Source organism: Chelonia mydas, chromosome 1 (genome assembly GCF_015237465.2).
Source record: "Chelonia mydas isolate rCheMyd1 chromosome 1, rCheMyd1.pri.v2, whole genome shotgun sequence".
Classification (NCBI taxonomy): domain Eukaryota; kingdom Metazoa; phylum Chordata; order Testudines; family Cheloniidae; genus Chelonia; species Chelonia mydas.
In genome coordinates this window covers 182737111-182757489 of record NC_057849.1, presented here as the reverse complement: position 1 = coordinate 182757489, position 20379 = coordinate 182737111, and the positions used below count along the sequence as shown (strand labels likewise).

The 20379-nt window shown below is 42.9% G+C and overlaps 2 protein-coding genes and 1 long non-coding RNA gene across 5 annotated transcripts in view; 2 read left to right on the top strand and 1 right to left on the bottom strand.

The window, feature by feature from the left end:
- The window catches only part of LOC122464121, a 51960-nt gene that overhangs the window by 22854 nt on the left and 8727 nt on the right, over positions 1 to 20379 (bottom strand). The window contains exon 2 of one of the 2 annotated variants that reach the window (XR_006288025.1): positions 10166 to 10262. This is a non-coding gene — a long non-coding RNA (uncharacterized LOC122464121). Of the gene's footprint in view, positions 1 to 8032; positions 10263 to 20379 lie in introns of those variants that run through there. The other variant, XR_006288024.1, reaches the window with a different exon arrangement.
- LOC122464120 (circumsporozoite protein-like) lies at positions 139 to 4038 on the top strand. Of its 2 annotated transcripts, none has more exons than XM_043538430.1 (2): positions 139 to 437; positions 2271 to 4038. In XM_043538430.1, exons 1-2 carry the CDS (start codon positions 353 to 355, stop codon positions 2831 to 2833), a joined length of 648 nt encoding a protein of 215 aa, XP_043394365.1. In that variant the 5' UTR covers positions 139 to 352; the 3' UTR covers positions 2834 to 4038. The 2 variants fall into 2 exon arrangements, with proteins under 2 accessions (XP_043394365.1, XP_043394364.1); XM_043538429.1 differs by having other exon boundaries at positions 139 to 441.
- The window catches only part of LOC102937329 (T-cell surface antigen CD2), a 30203-nt gene continuing 26919 nt past the window's right edge, over positions 17096 to 20379 (top strand). The window contains exons 1-2 of the mRNA XM_043538431.1: positions 17096 to 17208; positions 18272 to 18550. Of these exons, the coding sequence (XP_043394366.1) occupies positions 17154 to 17208; positions 18272 to 18550 (334 nt within the window). The 5' untranslated portion in view covers positions 17096 to 17153. The remainder of the gene's footprint in view (positions 17209 to 18271; positions 18551 to 20379) is intronic.

Here is a 20379-nt window from a genome sequence, read left to right as displayed (position 1 = left end):
CCCTGATTTTGGGACCTTATCAATGCCAGTGCTAAGATCATGTTTAATCAATCAATCAATCAATCAATGCTAAGATCAGTTTTAATATAAAGCAGAAAGTCAGTCTCTAGCCCTTCTTCTTGTGGGGAGACCCTGGAAAATGTAACCAATGCAATCTGCTTGCTTGAGTTTGGAAGCTTGTCCCTTGCTTCAGAGCTTCAGCCAGTTACCTCCAGGGGTCAGGAGGAATATTTTTCCCAATGAACAATTGGTTAAATGTATTTTGGGTGGTTTATTTTGCCCTCCTCTGAAGCATCGGTGACTGACCACAGTTGGAGACAGGACATTGGATGAGGCGGATCAGAGCTCTGAGATGCTACAGAGAATCTTCTGGCTTAGATGTCGGGCTGCTGTGCCTTGTTCATCTGCTCAGGGTCAAACTGATTGCCAGATTTGGGGTTGGTAAGGAATTTTCACTCAGGTCAGATTGGCAGAGATCTGGGGTTTTTGTGTGTGTTTTTTTGCTTTCCTCTGTAGCATGGGGCATGGATCCCCTGCTGGACCATCTGGGCATCTCTCACTTAATCAATTCCCTGCCATTGCAGAGGCTTCAGGCATTGGTCCTTGATCCTTCCAGTTCTCTGCCTGTGGCACACATCATTTTAGTCTCCTGAAGACTGAAATGCTTTAGTTTACCTAAGTTTAGGGACCTGTAGGAGGTCAGACTAGATGACCTAATTGTCCTTTCTGGCTTTAATATCTGTGAACACTATACTTTTTCCTGAAACTCTCATGTTATTCACCATCCTCACATACAGCTATCTGAGGCTGGACTATGTGGTGAATGAATCCCACAGCAATTTGAAGCTGTGGGGGATGCTGCTGACAGCTCCAGGGATGCTATAAGCTCTCTCTGGACTGTCAGTCAGCTGCTTGTAGCTGAGCCACTTCATTGGTGAACAATTCTGGCCACAAAAGATGCTGCCTTACAGTGTGAAAAGCAGTGTGGGATAGTGGAGTCAACATGGGCCAGGGAGCAAGTGACTCCTGTATTCTAACCCTGACTCTACTCCCTCTGTCACCTTGGGCAAGTCCCTCAAACTTTCTGCCTCAATTTTCCCATCTGTAAAACTGGGCTAGCAATACTAACTTCCCTCATAGTGAGATGGTAGCTAACATTTGTAGAGTGCTATGTAAGTGGCAAGTATTAAGAGTGAGGAGAGTTATGGGAGAACCTTGGGGCATTAGGGAAAGAGACAATGTAACAGTGGAAGGAGTAGAGGGGTGGATAACAGAATGAATATGAAAGAAAAAGGAGAGGAAAGAAGATGCTGCTTTCTAAAGAAAGGAAAGTGGGGTGATTAACAAAGAAGAGAGAAAAACATTACCCAGAAATAAGAGAATTGAACAGAGAAGAAAAGTATGAGGTAGAGAATGAAAGGAACGGGATGAAGGAATAGAAGAGAATGGGCAAGAAATCACATGTATGACTTCTAGCTTAGTGACATTTATGCTTAGTGACATAATACACTTCCATGGATACATGTAACTTCTCTGTACATTTGGGGCAGTGGTATTTTAAACCCTTGTTGTTATACTTATATTGCTGGCTCCTCTGGCTTCTATATTTAAATAAAAGGAGCAGGAGACAGAGAAAATAACCTAAAATGCACAAAGAAAGCACACAGACCCCTGCAATTCACTGTGCAAATTCTGCAGTGATGTAAAAATATGGTTTAAATGGGCCAGGAAAACAGGGCAAATAAGTGTAAGGAGTAAACCATTGTGTGACCCACTCCTCCAGTGTAAATTACATTAACATAGACTTCGGTGAGGGTGCCAATGAATATCTGGGCCTTGATTTTTAAAACCACTCAGCTCCCATTTAGGCACCTAAATAGGGGATAGATTTTGAAAGAGTTCAGCACCCAACGTGCTGTGACCTTCTGAAAATGTGGCCCTAATAGGGGGAGCAGAATGGTGTATAGAAAGAACAGCAAATAACAGGGGTGTATACGATACCAGGAGAGAACTGCTTTTTATTAAACTCTTCTGTTTGAGATTTTTCTTGACACTCTCCCCCATCTTTTCTTCAATGTGTAAATTCCAGTGTACTCATTTTGCACACCCAGAGTGCTAAATTGGAATAAATGACATTCCTTTGGCATTTACACCCGTGTCCACCTTTAGGTTACCCAAAACTTCGGCCCACCCTGTACAGTCCATGCTTAAATGGTAGGATAATAATATATAATATGGGGTATGTTATTCATTTACTTTTTTCCTTCAAGGGAAGGAAGGACCTAAATCACAGCCCAGGCCTGTGCATGCTGGAAACGATGTTGCCTCAATTATTAAAGACTGTGTTCCTCTGAAAGATGGGAACTATATTCCTCAGGATGACAGGGACTGCGTCCCTCCAGACTTTGACGACTGCGTCCCTCCAGACTTTGACGACTGTGTTCCTCCAGACTTTGACAACTGTGTTCCTCCAGACTTTGACAACTTCATCCCCCCAGCCTTTGACGACTGTGTTCCTCCAGACTTTGACGACTGTGTTCCTCCAGACTTTGACGACTGTGTTCCTCCAGACTTTGACGACTTCATCCCCCCAGCCTTTGACAACTGTGTTCCTCCAGCCTTTGACAACTGTGTTCCTCCAGACTTTGACAACTTCATCCCCCCAGCCTTTGACAACTGTGTTCCTCCAGCCTTTGACAACTTCATCCCCCCAGCCTTTGACAACTGTGTTCCTCCAGCCTTTGACGACTGTGTTCCTCCAGCCTTTGACAACTGTGATCCCTCAGAATATGACGACTGTGGTCCCCCAGCCTTCAATGACTCTGGTCTATAGATGGCAGGAACTATACTCCTGTGGTCAATGGGGACCATATTCCTCTGGATTTTGGGGATTAAGTCCCTCTGGACATTGAAGACTAAGTAGAAAGATGGAGCTGAATGAAGGGAACAAGCCAGGGTTCTACTGCCAACAGAGATTGAAACAAAATTTCCGGAGGACGTATCTGAAGATCTTCACATTAGATTTTGCCAGGTCATATGTAGCATGTGCCTGTTGATGGTATAACTGTAAAATCTGACTGTTGGATCCACATGTTGTCTCTCATCTGGTGATGGGCCAACCTCCAAATTCTGGATTATCCAAACCCTGTAATGCTTATCCATTCCTTATTCAAGTTATCCAAACCTCTTGAGTCTGAAGAATTGGGCTGGTAAGCTTAAGAGAACCCATCATCTATAGCACTTTAGTTTGCAGTCATGGATGTAAACACAGAGAAAGGAGCTTTGCTCGTTATATTTCAGCACTTCCAGTTCTGAGCCCAGTTGCATACCAAACACAGAAAATAAATTCAAATTGTTGGGAATCTCAAAAAAAGGTTTGGTTTCACTTTTGTTTCTAAAAACAAGGGATGGTTTAGAGATGAGAAGGATTTCCTAGTTTTCTGGACCTATGTGCTTAGCCCTCATCTCGACGCCAGTCTTCTTTTCTGCTTAATCCACGAGTGAATGTGGGAAGAGGGGAATATCAAAGTCAAGCTGCCCCATCTCAGTGGATCGGATTGCTTGGTGTTGCTCCTAGCATGGCATTTCGGGCCAAATAGGCTGTAGTTTAATGTAGTGAAGTTAGACAGAGGTTTATCTCATGCGTTGGTTTGTTTAACTGTATAAACAATATATCTGGTAATTTATTCTGCTAAAGTCACATTAAAAAGGAAGCTACATTGAACTTATGCCTGGCTAGAGGCTGAACACAGGGTTATTTTGACAAAAAGCCATTGAATTGCTAGCAAATTGTCTGAATTTTAAGCATATACTGTTGAACTTGTGATAATTTACATCCTTAATAATTTGATACTGTATTTCTTGAGCGTCTTAGAGTGTAAAAACACCTCTGTTAAAGGTGTGTAATTTTTATTATAATAAAGCTTTTCACTTCTATTTTGTAGTGTGGTGTATGTGCCAGCTATTAAAGTGTTAATTTGTTTTTTATATGGCAGCAGAAACAATGTCATGTCCTTTTGGGTAGGACCAGACAGTGAACATTTGTTCTGATGGCATAATATGTCTAACTTGTGTTTGATTGATTCATTGTGCTGTCACTAGACTTCCTTCTAGAGAACTTAGGGGTTGGATTCTGTGGAAGCTCAGAGAAGATTCTCTCTAACACATACAGTTCTAATAAACTCTTATTAAACTCAATTGTTATTTTTCTAACTCACCTCCAAACTCTGAAATTCTGTTGCTCCAACCAGGATGTAGAATGTTTTATTGCTAAGGAGGCCAAACTACTTTGGCATGGGTTAAACGCACAATTTAATGAGGCGTTCATTCTCAACAACCAGTAGTTTTATCTGTACTTGCAGTTGATTCAGTCATGACTAACTTAATATCTGAGCTCCCTTTCCTCAGATCTATGTCCTGTAAAAAATACCTTTGACATAATTCATCACCCAAATGTTCACAATTCTCCAAAACACATTAAGAACCAGGATCTGGTATGGGGAGAATGGGAAATTATCTTTATTAAAGAACTAACACCTCAGAACGAAGCAGTAATCTTCAAACTTACTGAATCAATAATTCCTAAATATTGTACAGCTGTGCATATTTGTTTTTAGTTTATGGTTTATCTTATGCTTTAGTCAAATTCTGATAAACAGCCTGTGTAATGCATGATAATTGCTGAAGTGTTGACTAACTAACACTTTCCACACAACATATATCCTGGAATTGCCCCCATCTGGAGAACCTGAAAGGCCATTGAGAAAGCTCTGTGAAATTTGAGGAGAGGAGATGACTCTGGAACCATAGCTGGGTTCTGCTGGATTTAATGATCCAACACTGCCTGGAATTAGATTGGCACTAATTCTGAATATAATCTCAGTAGGAAATGCAAAGACATGTTTCACTGAACAGTGGAAGGAAGAAAGCCACGATGGTTGAAGACCGGCTATGAGGTGGCACAGCATCATCTATCTGAGGGAAAAGTGTATGGAAGCAGGTTGATTATTTTTGCTCTCTGGCATCCATCCTCCCAGGCTCAGGGAGGAGGCATGACCAACAATCTTCTCTGTATAATTACAATATTATAAATAATTTGAAGGAGAAATTGCCAACATTTAATATGTGTCACACTTATGTTTATCCAAAATGGCTGCCATGATTGCTTTCGAAGCGCTGCTATTGTCTATAGGTCACATGACCCTGTGTGCTAAAACATGCCAACCTTAGGGGCGGGTAACTATATGCAGACTTGCCTAGTGTCAGGCATCACACGTGAGAATATGCAGTGGCCCCTCACACATTTCCTCAGCCAGAGTGAATCTCACCTATTCAGCTGAGCTGCAGGAATGGCCTGCAATTCGCCAGAGGCTGCTGTGTCTCCAGCTGAGCAGCCACGTGACCTCTGCCTCCACATTCATCATGCTGGATCTCAGAGGGAGTCTCGCTGGGAGCAGTAGGCCAGCAGATTGAGTGGTGGGGAGAGAAGGTGAAGGAACCTGGTATTGGTCCCAGTCTTTCCCAGGTAGCCCCACCCACTGACAGATCTCAGCTGCCACCCAGCCTTCAGTTCCCACATCCAACTAGCCCCATCTTCTACCAGACACCTCAACCCAGCTCCTACAAAGTCACCCTGGCCACGCTCATTTTCATCCTCCCAACAGTTCTGGGTTTCGTAGAACTGTCCTGCTTTGCCCCGCCCCGCCCCCCACATCCTGGCTGAAGTAGGACATTTCCCACGTTCAGTGTCACCTGCAGCTGACCACACGAAATGCACGGTGCATGCCATTGGCAGCGGTAGAGCTAGGGAGGGCAGTGGCTTCAATGGCATCTGGCCATGGTCAGTGGCTGCAGGGGAGCTCAGGGATGGGGACTGACAGTGAACTTGGGGGCACCACGCTGAAAGGCAGGGACTGAATGTTGGGTGGGCAAGGTGCTGGGGCTGTCATGACTGGGATGTGGGTGGACTGGCCTAGAGGGTAGGACAGGAGTCAGGCCTACTTGTCAGAGCAGGAGTGAGGCCTGGTGGCTGGAGCAGGAGTCAGGAGCCAGGATCAAGGCAGGAGTTGTAGCAAGAGTCAGAAACTAAGAGTCAAGAATCAGCAGTCTAGTCAGAGATTGTAGCCAGAGTCAAGGATCAGGAATCAAGCCAACGGTCAGAGCCTGAGAGCAGAGCTGGAATCCGAAGCAGGGTGTGCTCTAGCAGCCGGTCGGGTACAGCTGCGTTGCACAGACAGCTTCCTGCACCTGGCCCTATCAGAGGTCCCGGGTTGTGTGTGTTGCCAATCGGGTCTTCTGGGGTTGTCACTTCCGGTGGTGCCCCATCTCTCCGGGTATATAGTGCATGGATCGCAGCTGTGCCACAGCTGCTGTGTGGTGGTGGTGAGGAAGCGCTGGTCACCTGTAGCCCTGCAGACTTGGGTTCTAATTTTCCACTTCCTTACAGCGGGGATGGCTCAACAGGATTGGCAGTGACCAGCTGCCTCTCACTTTAGAGACCTGAAATGTTGGGTGGTATGCAAGTTAAGAGGATGCTGGAGCTGGGAGTCATTGAAGAGTCCCATAGTCACTTATCTCCCCAGTTGTGCTGGTACTTAAGCCCGATGGTACCACAAGATTATGCAATGACTTCGGAAAATTAAATGAGGTGTCCCAGTTCAAGGCCTACCTCAGACAGATAAGCTAAATTCCAATTGGGAAAAGCATAATTCTTGTCTACCCTTGACCTGACCAAAGGTTATTAGCAAATCCCTCTGGCAAAAAAAGCCAAAGACAAGTCTGCCTTTTCTACAGCAGGAGTCTTATACCAGTACATCATCCTCTCTTTTGGATTATATGGGGCTCCAGCAACTTCCCAGCGACTCATGGAAAGCAACTAAGCTAACTGCCTGTCTGGGGAAGGACTGGCATCCTGGGGTCTGCATAACAAGGAAACACCCCAGAGAATGGACAGGGAAAGGTAGTCCTTTTTGTGTGTCCTGTTATGAGTTTGTTTCTTTGGTTTGACTGAAGGGTCCTCCTTGGGCCTACTCTGAGGCCCACCTTCTAAATACTGAAAAATAAAACCTGAATGAGGAAAAAAACCTCTCCAGAGTGGGACTGATTTACTCCAGGCCTTCTCCCCCCCATTTAGTATTTGTGCAATTGATTGTTGCTTCCTAAGGAATGTATGTTTGTATAGGAAAAGAATCCCTGATATGCTGCACAATTTGGAGGGGGAGTAATGTGAACACCAACGATTGCTAGTTACCTTTTTCTCCAAAACCACACAACCAGCCCCTTTTCCAGCTTTGACTATTGCTCTAGCACATTCGCATATTAGGGATATGAAAAGCCTGATTTTGCTGTGAGGCGGCTCATACAGGGCTCACTTCCCACTGCTGCAGCAGTGATGTGGAAATCATAAACTTTATTAGTATTCTCTTGCCTGGTAGATTTGGATGCTGTTTGATATAGTGGTCAAAGGCGTAAGGTATCTGTTTCATTAGAGCCACTGTTGCTTTGTGAGTTTGAGTCAGTAAGGCTAGTAAGAAAATGATTAAACAGCCTCGTCGTTGATTCCTGATATGGGCCTTTGGAGGGTTGCTGCTGCCCTCGCCAAGACCCCCTTAGCTTGCCCCGGTCAGGGCAGGTCTTTGATTCTGATCTTTGAGTCCAGAAGCGTGCCTTGGTCTCTTCGCTGTATTCAGGGAGGTAGCCTGGTGACCCCTTTGCCATCCCAGACCTTTCTGCCTACCCTTCCTTCTCTGCACTCTTTCCTTTTATAGTAGGCCTTGTTTCTTCTATTGGGCAGGGCTGTGAATGCCTGCCTGGATGACTGGCAGTTCTGGCAGCTGCATGGGGGTGTGGTCAATCTGCTTGCCTGCAGACAAGAGCGGCTCCCCTCCTGCCTTGTTACAATGTATATATGTGGGGGGAAGAAATTAAGGATGTTATGGACCCCTGCTAAAAAATCACAGGTACGGCTGTCCCTGAATTAGGATCTATTACCTAATTGATCTCAGTGCAAATAAAGATAAGGGACGAGAAAAGGTAAACTAAAAAGGTGCTTTATTTAACATAAGGTGAGTATACGGACAAAATATCTCAGTGGCTTGCGTGGGCATGAAGCCCAGAACCCTCTCGCTCTACAAATGACAGACAAAGGTATTTATACTTTACAGATCAAAGATCGTCTGATTGTCTGTCTCAGCCTGGAGATGTTGGATCTGGACCTACCACTGGGCTTGGGGATGACAGGTGATGCAGGAGGGACTCAGACCTCTGATGACTGCTGAACCAGGATTAGGATCAGGATCAGGATTACTTCTCAGGTAAGTAGCTGTGGTGATTTCTCTCAGAGATCTTCCGGTAGTTCTTGATCCAATGACTTGAGCGCGGGCTGCCACGAGGGAGGACAGTGCCCTAGAGCCTGTGTGCGGGGCTTTTATATCCTCTAGTCTCTAAGAAGATCAGGGACCACCTGATCAGTCCTTTTCCCACCTTTACACAAAAGAGTGCCAAACTCAAACAAAAGGCGGGTAAAGTTCCAAAGAGAAGGGTAGCCAACATGGATGCCCAACAACTACTAGACACCATTCACAATGGCAATTTTAACACATTTTTGACATTACTATTTCCCAGGTAAATAATACAAGATACCACATAGATATAAATCAGAGCATGCATAGTAAAACATAAATACATGAATAATGTTGTACAGCCTAAACTCAGTATTGGGTTTGTAGACCCTATTACAGAGCCTCTAAGCATTTCTGAAGATTCACGATCTTCAAGAACACCAGTCTGTAGTGCCTAAAACTATTGTGATGTAGTGGATTCCTGAAAAAGCTCTATAACAAATATCAGAGCCTAAATTGTTCTAAAATGCTATCTAGTTTTACTTTCCAGTCTGTGTTGTGTGCGCTTATTATTCTTCATGGTAAGACCTTTTTATGTTTATAATTTTCAGTAAAACTTTTACAGTGAAATCTGTTTAAAGTAAACACAGATTAAACATCTGATCCTGCTCCCACTGACATTAATTTGCCATGGAGTTCAGTTGATGTAGGATTGGTCCCATGGTGAGACATGGTGAGGTGGTTGCACAGCATTGCATTTCTAGAAGTACTGAGCCTCTTTGCATAGTGAAGTTGCTCTTTGGGGGGTGAAATGACCTTACCATAACATGGTTTTGGGATATTTGAAAAATTGTCAAAGAAAATTTATGTGGAATACAAGACTAGTAACAAGAGGTGTGATCTATTTATTATAATACCAATAGTATAGCTTTAATGTTGGAAAGAGGTATGCACTCAGTTTTATGTAGGTGGTGATAATAAACTGAATAGACTTAAAGTATTAATAGAGAGTTTGTATTTTCTGTATGTTTACAAAAAGTAAAAGCAAGCAATTTAATTAGTAGTTTGGGAATTCCCCAACTACTTCTTTAAAAGAGGCAAATAGTTGCATTCTGTTCTTATTATAGCTACTTTCATCTAAGTCTATCAAAATCCTTTAGAAACAACATTTAATTAAGCCTCTCAAACTTTGAGAAGTAGGTAGATATATCCTCAATCCACTTTACATATGGAAAAACTGAAGAACAAAAACCATACCTCAAGTCAGTGGAAGAGATGGGCCTAGACACGGCCTCAGGCATGGCCGGGGGCGGCATGGACCCAGCCATGGCTGGAGTGGGCCCAGGCCGGCCCCAGCCACGGCCTGACCCTAGGGTTGGCCCGGGTGTCCCCCACACGGCCTGGACCTGCTAGGGTCAGGAGAGAGGTGTCTATCCTGCAGCCCCAGACCCAGAGCTCCCGTGGCAAGGACAGGCACCTCTCCCCACCAGCCCAGGTGCTGCTGTGGGGAGAGAGCGCTGTGGGGAGTCCTCTCTCCCTGCAGTAGCCCCGAAGCAGCCTCCTGCACCCCAAACCCCTCATCCCCAGCCCCACCCCAGAGCCCACACCCCCAGCCGGAGCCTTCACAACCCGGCACCCCAACCCTCTGCCCCAGCCCTGAGCCCCTTCCCACAAGAACCCATCGGCCCCACCACATGCATTTTGTTATGTGCACCAATATGGAGGTGATGTGTCACACATCAGCTCCACATTGGTGCACATAACAAAATTAATTCCGCACATGGGTGGGAAAAATTAGACGGAACACTGTCCAGCACCCCTCTTACCAGTGCACAATGATGTGATAAATATAACTGGAGCCCTGGGTGGTTCTGCTACTCTTCACCTGGAGGGTCCAGACCTGAGACACCTTGTTAATATCACCTGGAAAAAGGGAAACCTCTTGTTTGGTAACTGGACAATTCAAACTACTGAACACTGCAAGAACGGATGTACCAACATTTAGCCCTGATACCACGGAGATTGACTTGCTTCTTGTGTCTCCCCCTGTATACATAGGTCCTCTCACGGATCCCAGTGTCAGTGCTTGTACTCACAGGCCCTTCGTACCCTTCACATCAATAGAAGCAGAGGCAGGAGCAAATGACCAAAGCAAACACAAAACCTGTACAGCATTTCCCAAAGGAAAGAAGGTTATTTAACCTCACTGAAGAGTTTCTCGTGACACTAAAGTCTGGAGCCCTCTCTGGTGCGTGTGCAGCCTCATTCAGCCTCGTGGGGGCTGATGCTGCAAGACCATGCAGCGTTGTGGCACTCAGTGCATAGCCCATGCTCCAGGTGACCTTATTTGAACAACGCTCAAGCTCGCTGTCTACAGTGACTACAAAATTAACGATACCACAAACCAAGGCTCTTCTCAGCCAATCAGAGCACAGAGCAGCAGCCGGGTTCCTTCTTGCTGAAATGCTCTGCTGCCTCTGACTGCGTCGCTAACAGGTGCTGAAGAAGGAGGAAGTAAAACTATGACCAGTGACCTGTCTCTGCTATGTAACTGTGCAGGGGAGAAGTAGCTTGTAAGGGAAAGGCTCCTGAGTTTATTAATAATACACATGAATATTCATTCATCTATTTATTATACATATTTCGACAGTCCCTTGCACAATGGTATGTGGGGGTATTTAAATGGCTTAAAATGAGTCATTGTCAGTAAAAAAAAGCAGAGAGGGACAGGGATGTGGCCAGTCAGCTACATAGATCAGTCAATTGACTGCCTCTGCAAACAGATGTGTTTCATACATGTGGCAAGGTTAATGCTGAAGTGTGCCCCTAACCTTGCATTTCCCTAGCACTTCCTGCCATCCAAGCGTTTTAAAGCATTTTCTAAGCATGAGTGTATTAAGCCTCGTGAGATATAATAGGTATTAGCTCCATCTTGTGCATGAGAACATTGAGCGGGGAAGGCCAAAATTTTCAAAGTGACTAGCAATATTGGCGGCCGACTTGTGATGCCATAAAAGGGCCTGATTTTCAGAAAGTGCTGAGCCCCCACCCTCAGAAAGGTAGCCCTCGAACTGGACACCAAAAACTAAGGGACCCAAAAATACTAGTCACTTTTGGAAATCTAGGCATGTGATTTGCTCCCAATACTCCGCCTTAACCACCTACCCACACTCCCTCTTCTAATTGTTTCAATTAAGGGAAATAAGGTACTATAGGTTAATGGAGACAATGTCTCAGATACTCACTGTCATTTCTTCCCATCAGCTTTCTTCTCCGTTCACATGCCTCCACTCTATTTTACTGCCTCAACCAGAAAAGGCTGTTGGGGCTCATGAAACCCCTGGCCTACAGCCTCATCCTGATTTGGGGATGTCATCAACAAGAGTCTCAGTGTCCCCTGTATGACCCCATGTGGCTTCCAAGTGCCATGGAACATTGTGGGACCAACATTTTTCAAAAGGACAGTTGTGCTAAATTAAGGGTTAGTCTTTGAAAGATATATTTACTATCAAACATAACGGCCCACCCTGCTGGGGGCAGGGAGGGGTGCGCCTAACTGCGCCTTCCCCAGGGTTTCCCTCATTCCTCTCCTCCCCTTGTACAGCTGCACTACTTTTATTTTAAAAAATAAATATCAGATTTCCAACCCTTTCCCAGCTACATTCTAGTGTAGATTTCTTGACTCCATGTTTAGGCACGAGCTGTGCTTGTGCAATGAGTTGAGAGACTTTTCCAAGTATTGTAGATATATTCCCTCTAGATACCCTGGTAATCAGGTCCTCTGCAAATTCATTGATAGATGGATACTGCTAGTGAGAGAGCGAGTCAGTGTGTACAATATTTTTTTTTTGCTATAATTTATTCCCAGAGAAAAGCTACAATCTGCACCCTGATAGATGCAATAAGAAGACACTCCAATGTTAACGCCTCCCCTTTTGTGGCCTGTGCATGTGGTTCTGGAGTGTGTTTCCTACAGGCTTCCCACTGGAATATGTGGATCTCCAGGATGTTAGCTGGTGCACTGAGTGCTGCTGGGTCTGTGAGTTTCCTGGATGTACAGGGCACGATTTAGACTTGCTGTAAGTGAATGTATAACTTCACTGGGCCTAATTCTTAGTGACATGAATGAAGATGTAAGTTATCTCTCAGGTGTAAGTTGTCTAAAGAAAAGTGGGCCAGTGCACGTAAGTGGTGTAGGTTCCATCAGTGTGGTATTCAGTGAGTGTACAAAGGAATAAAATTTACACTCCAGGTAGTGAGATGGGGTGATGTAAGAGAAAACACAATTTTTGTGAGTGTAAAATAGGGGAAGGGGATCTGCTTTACCTTACACTCCCCTGTTAATTATTTTTCTTGATAGGCTTCCACTTACCCCTTTCATCATATACACATTACAGTACACGTCTCTTGCACACCCTCTGATTCATGAATTGAAGCAAAAAGAAAAGGAGGACTTGTTGCATCTTAGAGACTAACAAATTTATTAGAGCATAAGCTTTTGTGAGCTACAGCTCACGTCATCGGATGCATACAGTGGAAAATATAGTGGGGAGATTTTATATACACAGAGAACATGAAACAATGGGAGTTACCATACAGACTGTAACAAGAGTGATCAGGAAAGGTGAGCTATTACCAGCAGGAGAGTTTGGGGTGGGGGGACGGGGACCTTTTGTAGTGATAATCAAGGTGGGCCATTTCCAGCAGTTTACAAGAACAGTAGGAGGGGAAATAAACAAGGGGAAATAGTTTTACTTCGTGTAATGACACATCCACTCCCAGTCTTTATTCAAGCCTAAGTTAATTGTATCCAGTTTGCAAATTAATTCCAATTCAGCAGTCTCTCCTTGGAGTCTGTTGTTACAGTCTTTATGGTAACACCCATTGTTTCATGTTCTCTGTGTATATAAAATCTCCCCACTATATTTTCCACAGTATGCATCCGATGAAGTGAGCTGTAGCTCACGAAAGTTTATGCTCTAATAAATTTGTTAGTCTCTAAGGTGCCACAAGTCCTCCTTTTCTTTTTACAGATACAGACTAACACGGCTGCTATTCTGAAACCTGTCATTATGCAAGGCACCGAATTGAAGCAAATTACACTCTTTTGCCACTTGTACCCAAAGTAAATGTTTCAGTTATTGATGGATTTAGCTTATCCTGCACAACATGTCATGTAGCCAGTCATTGGTTAAAGGATTCCCATAGCAGAGAGAGAGATCTCATCAACATACTCATTCCTTCCAGAGAAACAAAGGTCTAAATGACAGTTTATGGCTACCAATAGCGGAAATCGTTGCTCTGGATGCTGAAGAGTAAGTTAAAGATGGAGAGGAATGAAAGGGCCACACTGGATTACTGCTACCCACAAAGACTGCAACAAAATCCTTGGAGACAAGTGTGAAGGTGTGAGCTGGAGTTCTTCCCATTAGGTTTTTCCAGTCCTTATGTAGTGCGCATATTTACAGTGTCCAAGTAAAGTGTGGCTTTCAAATCACACGTTGGCTCTCACCCGTTAATGAGTGAATCTCAGAGGGATCAGAGACCGGGTACCTATCTGAACAGAGAACCAAACTTTAGAATGATCTTTCCACTTATCTTATCAGAGGTGTGAAAATAATGTGCCTTTACAGAATTAGGCTGGAACTTCAGGAGAAGATACCATGTCTGTCACTTCAGCTTCCAGTCATGAGAGCAGCCTTTGCTCATTGCATTCCAGCTCTGGGCTCAATTGCAAAGTAGACAGAAGAAAAATCTTTGGAATTTTTTCACAATCTTTACTCTCTGTAGATAACATCGATGCTCGTTCTACTAACGTCAAATTCGAAAGGAAGCTACATTGAGCCTCAGCCTGGAGGTTGCACACGGAGCTATTTCAGCAAAAAGCTGTTGCATCATTAGCGAATGGGCTGAATTTTAAACATTAACTTGCAATAATTTCAGATACTGTATTTTCTGAGTTTCTTATGTTAGATGGTGTATAATTGTTGTAATAAAGCATTTTGCTTTCATCTTGTAGTATGTTGTACGTCAGCTATAAAAGTGTTTAATTTGGCTTTCACTTGGTGATAGAAACAATGCCATATTCGTTGGATATGACCAGCCGATGAGAGGTAGCTTTCACGGTGTAATACTTCTAAACTGTGTTTCACTGCTTCACTGTGCCATCACTTGATATCCTGCTGAAGAGTTTCATGGGTTGGGGTTTGTGGAAGCTCATACAAGTGTCTCTAACACACACAGTTCAGTTAAACTCAGTTGTTATTTTTCTAACTCATCTCCAGACTCTAAATTACTGTTGCTATAAGCAGAATGTAAAGCGTGTTTTGTCCTAGGATGCCAAAACTCTTAATGAGCATTAATTAAGTCTCGTGGCATCCCTGTGATGTAGGCAAGTATTACACCCTGTCTTACAGATGGGTTAAACAGACACAATGTAATGAGGAGCTCATTCTCAGCAACTAGTAGTTTTTTTCAGTGTCAGCAGTGGATTCACTGAGTCATGATGAACCTAATGCCTGAGCTCCATTTCCTCAGACGGGGTTCCACTTTAAAAAAAAAAACACCATTGACAAAACTCATAATCCAATGTATAAAATTCTCCAAGGGATCTTAACTAGGACCTAGAATCTGAAACTGGGAGCGTGGGGAATTATTTTTAATAACATTTGAACACTTCAGAATAAAAGCAGCAAGCTTCAAACTGATTGCATTAATAAACCCTAAATACTGTGTAGCATTGTACACTTCTTAGTTTATGGTTTACACTAAACACTAGTGAAATGTTGAAAATCAGTCTGTAATGGATGATAATTGTTGGAGACTCAATTCATTAACACTGTCCATGCAACAGATAGCCTAGACATGCACCCAGCTGCAAAGAACCTGAATGGCCATAAAGGGCCGAGTGAAATTTGTGGGGAGTAGCTGACTCTGGAACCACAGATGGTTCTATTGGATTTAATGATCTAACAATGCCTGCAATTAGATCATATTCAGCCTTAAGGCAAGTCTCACTAGGAAAAGCAAGGATGTGCTTCACTGAATGCTGGAGGGAAGAAAAATCACAGTGTTTAAAGATCGGCTATGAGAAAGTACTATCATGTATGTGAGGGAAAAGTGTATGCAAGATGATCACAGTACTTCTTTTGCCCACTGGCATGCATTCCCCCAGAAAGAGGTGTGGCCAACAATCTTCTCAATATAAGCTGAGGGAGAAACTGCCAACATTTAGTATGTTTTACACTTATGTTTATACAAAATGGCTGCCACAGTTGCCTCTGGAGCTAGGACTGTCATTTGCTATGAGGCAAGGGAAGCAGTTGCCAGCACCCCAGAATTTTTGTAAATCTTTGCTTCACTCTTTGCCCCCCTGGCCCCAAGACTTTGCCAGTTATAATATAATCACATATAATGTTCTCTATGCTGCCACAACTCTGCCCCTCCCTTTTTCCTCCCCAATTTTTTTGGAAATGATGCCGTTGACTGGAGTGTAGTTATTGTCTGCCGGTCACAAGAGCCTGTGCACTAATACAGACAGGCCTCAGGAGAGGGTAACTAAAACTATGACTACTTTAAAAGGACATCCTTAAACATATTGACTGAAGAGTTTGGTTTATCGGGGAAACACTTCTCCCTGGGTCATGACAATTGGTAAAATGACCATTTGTGGGGAATCTTTCTTACTGATAGTCAACATCAAAAGAGTACGAGTTTTCCACCTTAAATATCAGTCCCCCATCAGTATAGTTTATTCATGATGGCAGAAGCTCTGGAAGAAAAGTTTGCCAGTTATTCTTCCAGTTATGGCTAGGTTAGTCTACTTCAGCAAGTAAACTCAAGGTGCAGTATGCAATTACCTAGATTTAGGTGATCAAATGGATGGGTTCTATAATCAGTTGAACTTGAACCTCAAAAGGTGGGGAGGAGGGTGTACATCATCTGCCTGGAAGAAGAGTCGGTCCAGATTCCCGTATCTGTATCTGAGATTGTGGGTGGGTGGGTTTCCTGACCATTTTGTACTTTCTCCTGTGTGTCTGGATCTGTACTTTTCCTGAAATGTTCTGACTCCTTCTCTGTCTGTACTTTAGCCAGAGAAGCAAGGCCAGATTTCTGCTTTTCTATAGGGAGAAAGATCCTGATCATACCTGTCGACTTTGTGAACCCTAAATGTATATGGTATTTGATGGGTCTGGACATTCATCTGTAAGTATAGGTGTCAAAATGGTGACTCTTTTGAATATTGGTCCTTTCTTCTGCACAATTTGGAGGGTGGGTAGTTTGAGCACTCTGCACCATTGCTATTTACACCACTGCAATCCTAATTGGCAGCCCAATAATTCCCTAGTTTAGCAGCAGCCCCCCTTTGGCTCCAAAACCAAACAAACCAGCACTTTTTCATTTTTGACCTTTGTCTCCATTTTCGCTCGAGTGAGTTCTCTTACATTAGGGATATGAAAAGTGTTATTTTCTGCTGTGAAATGGCTTGTGTAATGCACACTTCTAAGCAGCTGCAATGCTGTGGACAATATGCAAGTTTATTAGCATGCATGTATGTAACAGGTTTGGAATCTGTCTGATAGAATGAGGAAAGCCACAAGCTATTTCGGTAGATCCACTGTCCCTATGTGAGCGCTTTATTGTGAGTCACTGAGGAAATGATTAAAGAGACTCTAAGCATCGTTTCTGAATGTTCACTATCTTCAAGAGACATCTGACAGGAGTCTGAAAAGCAATTGGGATGTAGAGGGTTCCAGATAAAAAGTCCATAAACTTATGTGTATATATAATATCTGAGCAAAAATCAATCCTGACATGTCACCTAGTTTTGCCTTCCAGTTTACGCTGTGTGCACTTATTATTCTCCAAGGTAAGACTTATTTACTTGTAGACTTCTTTTTTTATTTCTCAGTAAATCACTAGCACTGCAATGTGTTTCTATTAAACTCAGAGGAAATCATCTGATCCTGCTCCAGCTGAAATCAGCAGGAGTTTTGTCATTGAATTCAAAGTGTGCAGGATCAGCCCATACTGATACATAGTTTAGAGTGAAGTAAAACGAAATTCCCTGATTGTTTCATTACATTGTATTTCTGGCTATACTAACCTTTGGCTTATAGTGAAGTTGTTTTTGAAAAAAATAGACAACCTCACTACAAAATTGTTTCAATATGTTTTTAAGAGTGTCAAAGACAATGTTGACTTGAAATACAATAATAATTATAATAAAATGCATGATCTATTTATTACAGTAAGTTGATAGCATTGCTATCATGCTGAAAAGAGGGCTGCACTGAATTGTGTTCAGATGATGGTGAGAAACTTTAGATACTTCAACAATCAATAGAGGATTTGTATTTTTTTGCATGTTTGCAAAAAGTAACTTGATTAGAATTAGCTGCTGGAACTTCCCCATCTTCTGTCTGAGGATATATTGGTTAGTGACATCCTACACCAGTGGTTTTCAACTTTTTTTTCATTTGTGGACCCCTAAAATTTCAAATGAAAGTGCAGACCTCTTTGGAAATCTTAGATATATTCTGTGGATCCCTAGGGGTCCACAAAACACAGGTTGAAAACCACTGTCCTATACTTTATGTCATCCTTCATCTGGGGATGTCAAACAATTTAGAAAAATTACTTCTTTGAGCCTCATAAATATGAAGAGGTAGATATTGACAATATTAGCCCATTTACAAATGGGGAAACTGACGAAGAGAGAAATTAAATGATTTGCCCAGGACCATATAGCAAGTTAGCAGCAGAGCTGGAATAGGACTCAGGAATCCTACCTTCTAGTCTCCTGATCGAGCCATTAGGATACTTAGTGCACATTTCTTAATTTTAATACATCTATCTGTTTGATTAGCATGCCCAGGGACATACTGTGCTGCTCTGTAACTAAAATTATTTTCCATGTGTTATATTTCCAGTGCACGGTGATGTGACAACTGTAAATGGGATCCTGGATGGTTTTGTTACATTTCACCTCGATTATCCTGACTTCGAACGCACCGCTCAGATCATCTGGAAGAAGGGGAATACTTTGTTATATAACAGGACATATCATATGACTAGGTTTACTGTCTTTTCTAATGGAACCTCAGCACTTAAGAATACAAAGAAAGAGGATGAAGGACAATACACAGTGAGCGTGTATAACATAACTGGAAATCTTGTCTACCAAAGAATCTTTCAACTACATGTACATGGTAGGTGTAAAAGTATAATCTCAGTATCTTGCTCATAGATTCATAGATATTTAGGTCAGAAGGGACCATTATGATCATCTAGTCTGACCTCCTGCACAACGCAGGCCACAGAATTTCACCCACCACTCCTGCAAAAAACCTCACACCTATATCTGTGCTACTGAAGTCCTTAAATCGTAGTTTAAAGACTTCAAGGAGCAGAGAATCCTCCAGCAAGTGACCCGTGCCCCATGCTACAGAGGAAGGCGAAAAACCTCCAGGGCCTCTTCCAATCTGCCCTGGAGGAAAATTCCTTCCCGACCCCACATATGGCGATCAGCTAAACCCTGAGCATATGGGCAAGATTCATCAGCCAGATACTACAGAAAATTCTTTCCTGGGTAACTTGGATCCCACCCCATCTAATATCCCATCACAGGCCATTGGGCCTATTTACCATGAATATTTAATTACCAAAACCATGTTATCCCATCATACCATCTCCTCTATAAACTTATCGAGTTTAATCTTAAAGCCAGATAGATCTTTTGCCCCCATTGCTTCCCTTGGAAGGCTATTCCAAAACTTCACTCCTCTGATGGTTAGAAACCTTTGTCTAATTTCTAGTCTAAATTTCCTGGTGGCCAGTTTATATCCATTTGTTCTTGTGTCCACATTGGTACTGAGCTTAAATAATTCCTCTCCCTCTCCTGTATTTATCCCTCTGATATATTTATAGAGAGCAATCATATCTCCCCTCAACCTTCTTTTAGTTAGGCTAAACAAGCCAAGCTCCTTGAGTCTCCTTTCATACGACAAGTTTTCCATTCCTCAGATCATCCTGGTAGCCCTTCTCTGTACCTGCTCCAGTTTGAATTCATCCTTCTTAAACATGGGAGACCAGAACTGCACACAGTATTCCAGGTGAGGTCTCACCAGTGCCTTGTATAATGGTACTAAAACCTCCTTATCCCTACTGGAAATACCTCTCCTGATGCATCCCAAGACCGCATTAGCTTTTTTCACGGCCATATCACATTGGCAGCTCATAGTCATCCTATGATCAACCAATACTCCAACGTCCTTTTCCTCCTCCGTTACTTCTAATTGATGCGTCCCTAGCTTATAAATAAAATTCTTGTTATTAATCCTTAAATGCATGACCTTACACTTCTCACTATTAAATTTCATCCTATTACTATTACTCCAGTTTACAAGGTCATCCAAATCCTCCTATAGGATATCCCTGTCCTTCTCTAAATTGGCAATACCTCCCAGCTTTGTATCATCCGCAAACTTTATTAGCACACTCCCATTTTTTGTGCCAAGGTCAGTAATAAAAAGATTAAATAAGATTGGTCCCAAAACTGATCCTTGAGGAACTCCACTAGTAAACTCCCTCCAGCCTGACAGTTCACCTTTCAGTAGGACCCGCTGTAGTCTCCCCTTTAACCAATTCCTTATCCACCTTTCAATTTTCCTATTGATCCCCATCTTATCCAATTTAACTAATAATTCCCCATGTGGCACGGTATCAAACGCCTTACTAATATCTAGGTAAATTAGATCCACTGCATTTCCTTTGTCTAAAAAATCTGTTACTTTCTCAAAGAAGGAGATCAGGTTGGTTTGGCACGATCTACCTTTTGTAAAACCATGTTGTATTTTGTCCCATTTACCATTGACTTCAATGTCCTTTACTACCTTCTCCTTCAAAATTTTTTCCAAGACCTTTCATACTACAGATGTCAAACTAACAGGCCTATAATTACCCGGATCACTTTTTTTCCCTTTCTTAAAAATAGGAACTATGTTAGCAATTCTCCAATCATACGGTACAACCCCTAAGG

What these genes read in the sequence shown, in the direction of transcription:
- LOC122464120 (XM_043538429.1), top strand. Translation starts at nt 330, where the DNA reads ATGAGGCGGATCAGAGCTCTGAGATGCTACAGAGAATCTTCTGGCTTA. An exon ending in GATTGCCAGATTTGGGGTTG is followed by an intron (nt 442 to 2,270) that starts GTAAGGAATTTT and finishes TTTTCCTTCAAG; the next exon opens with GGAAGGAAGGACCTAAATCA.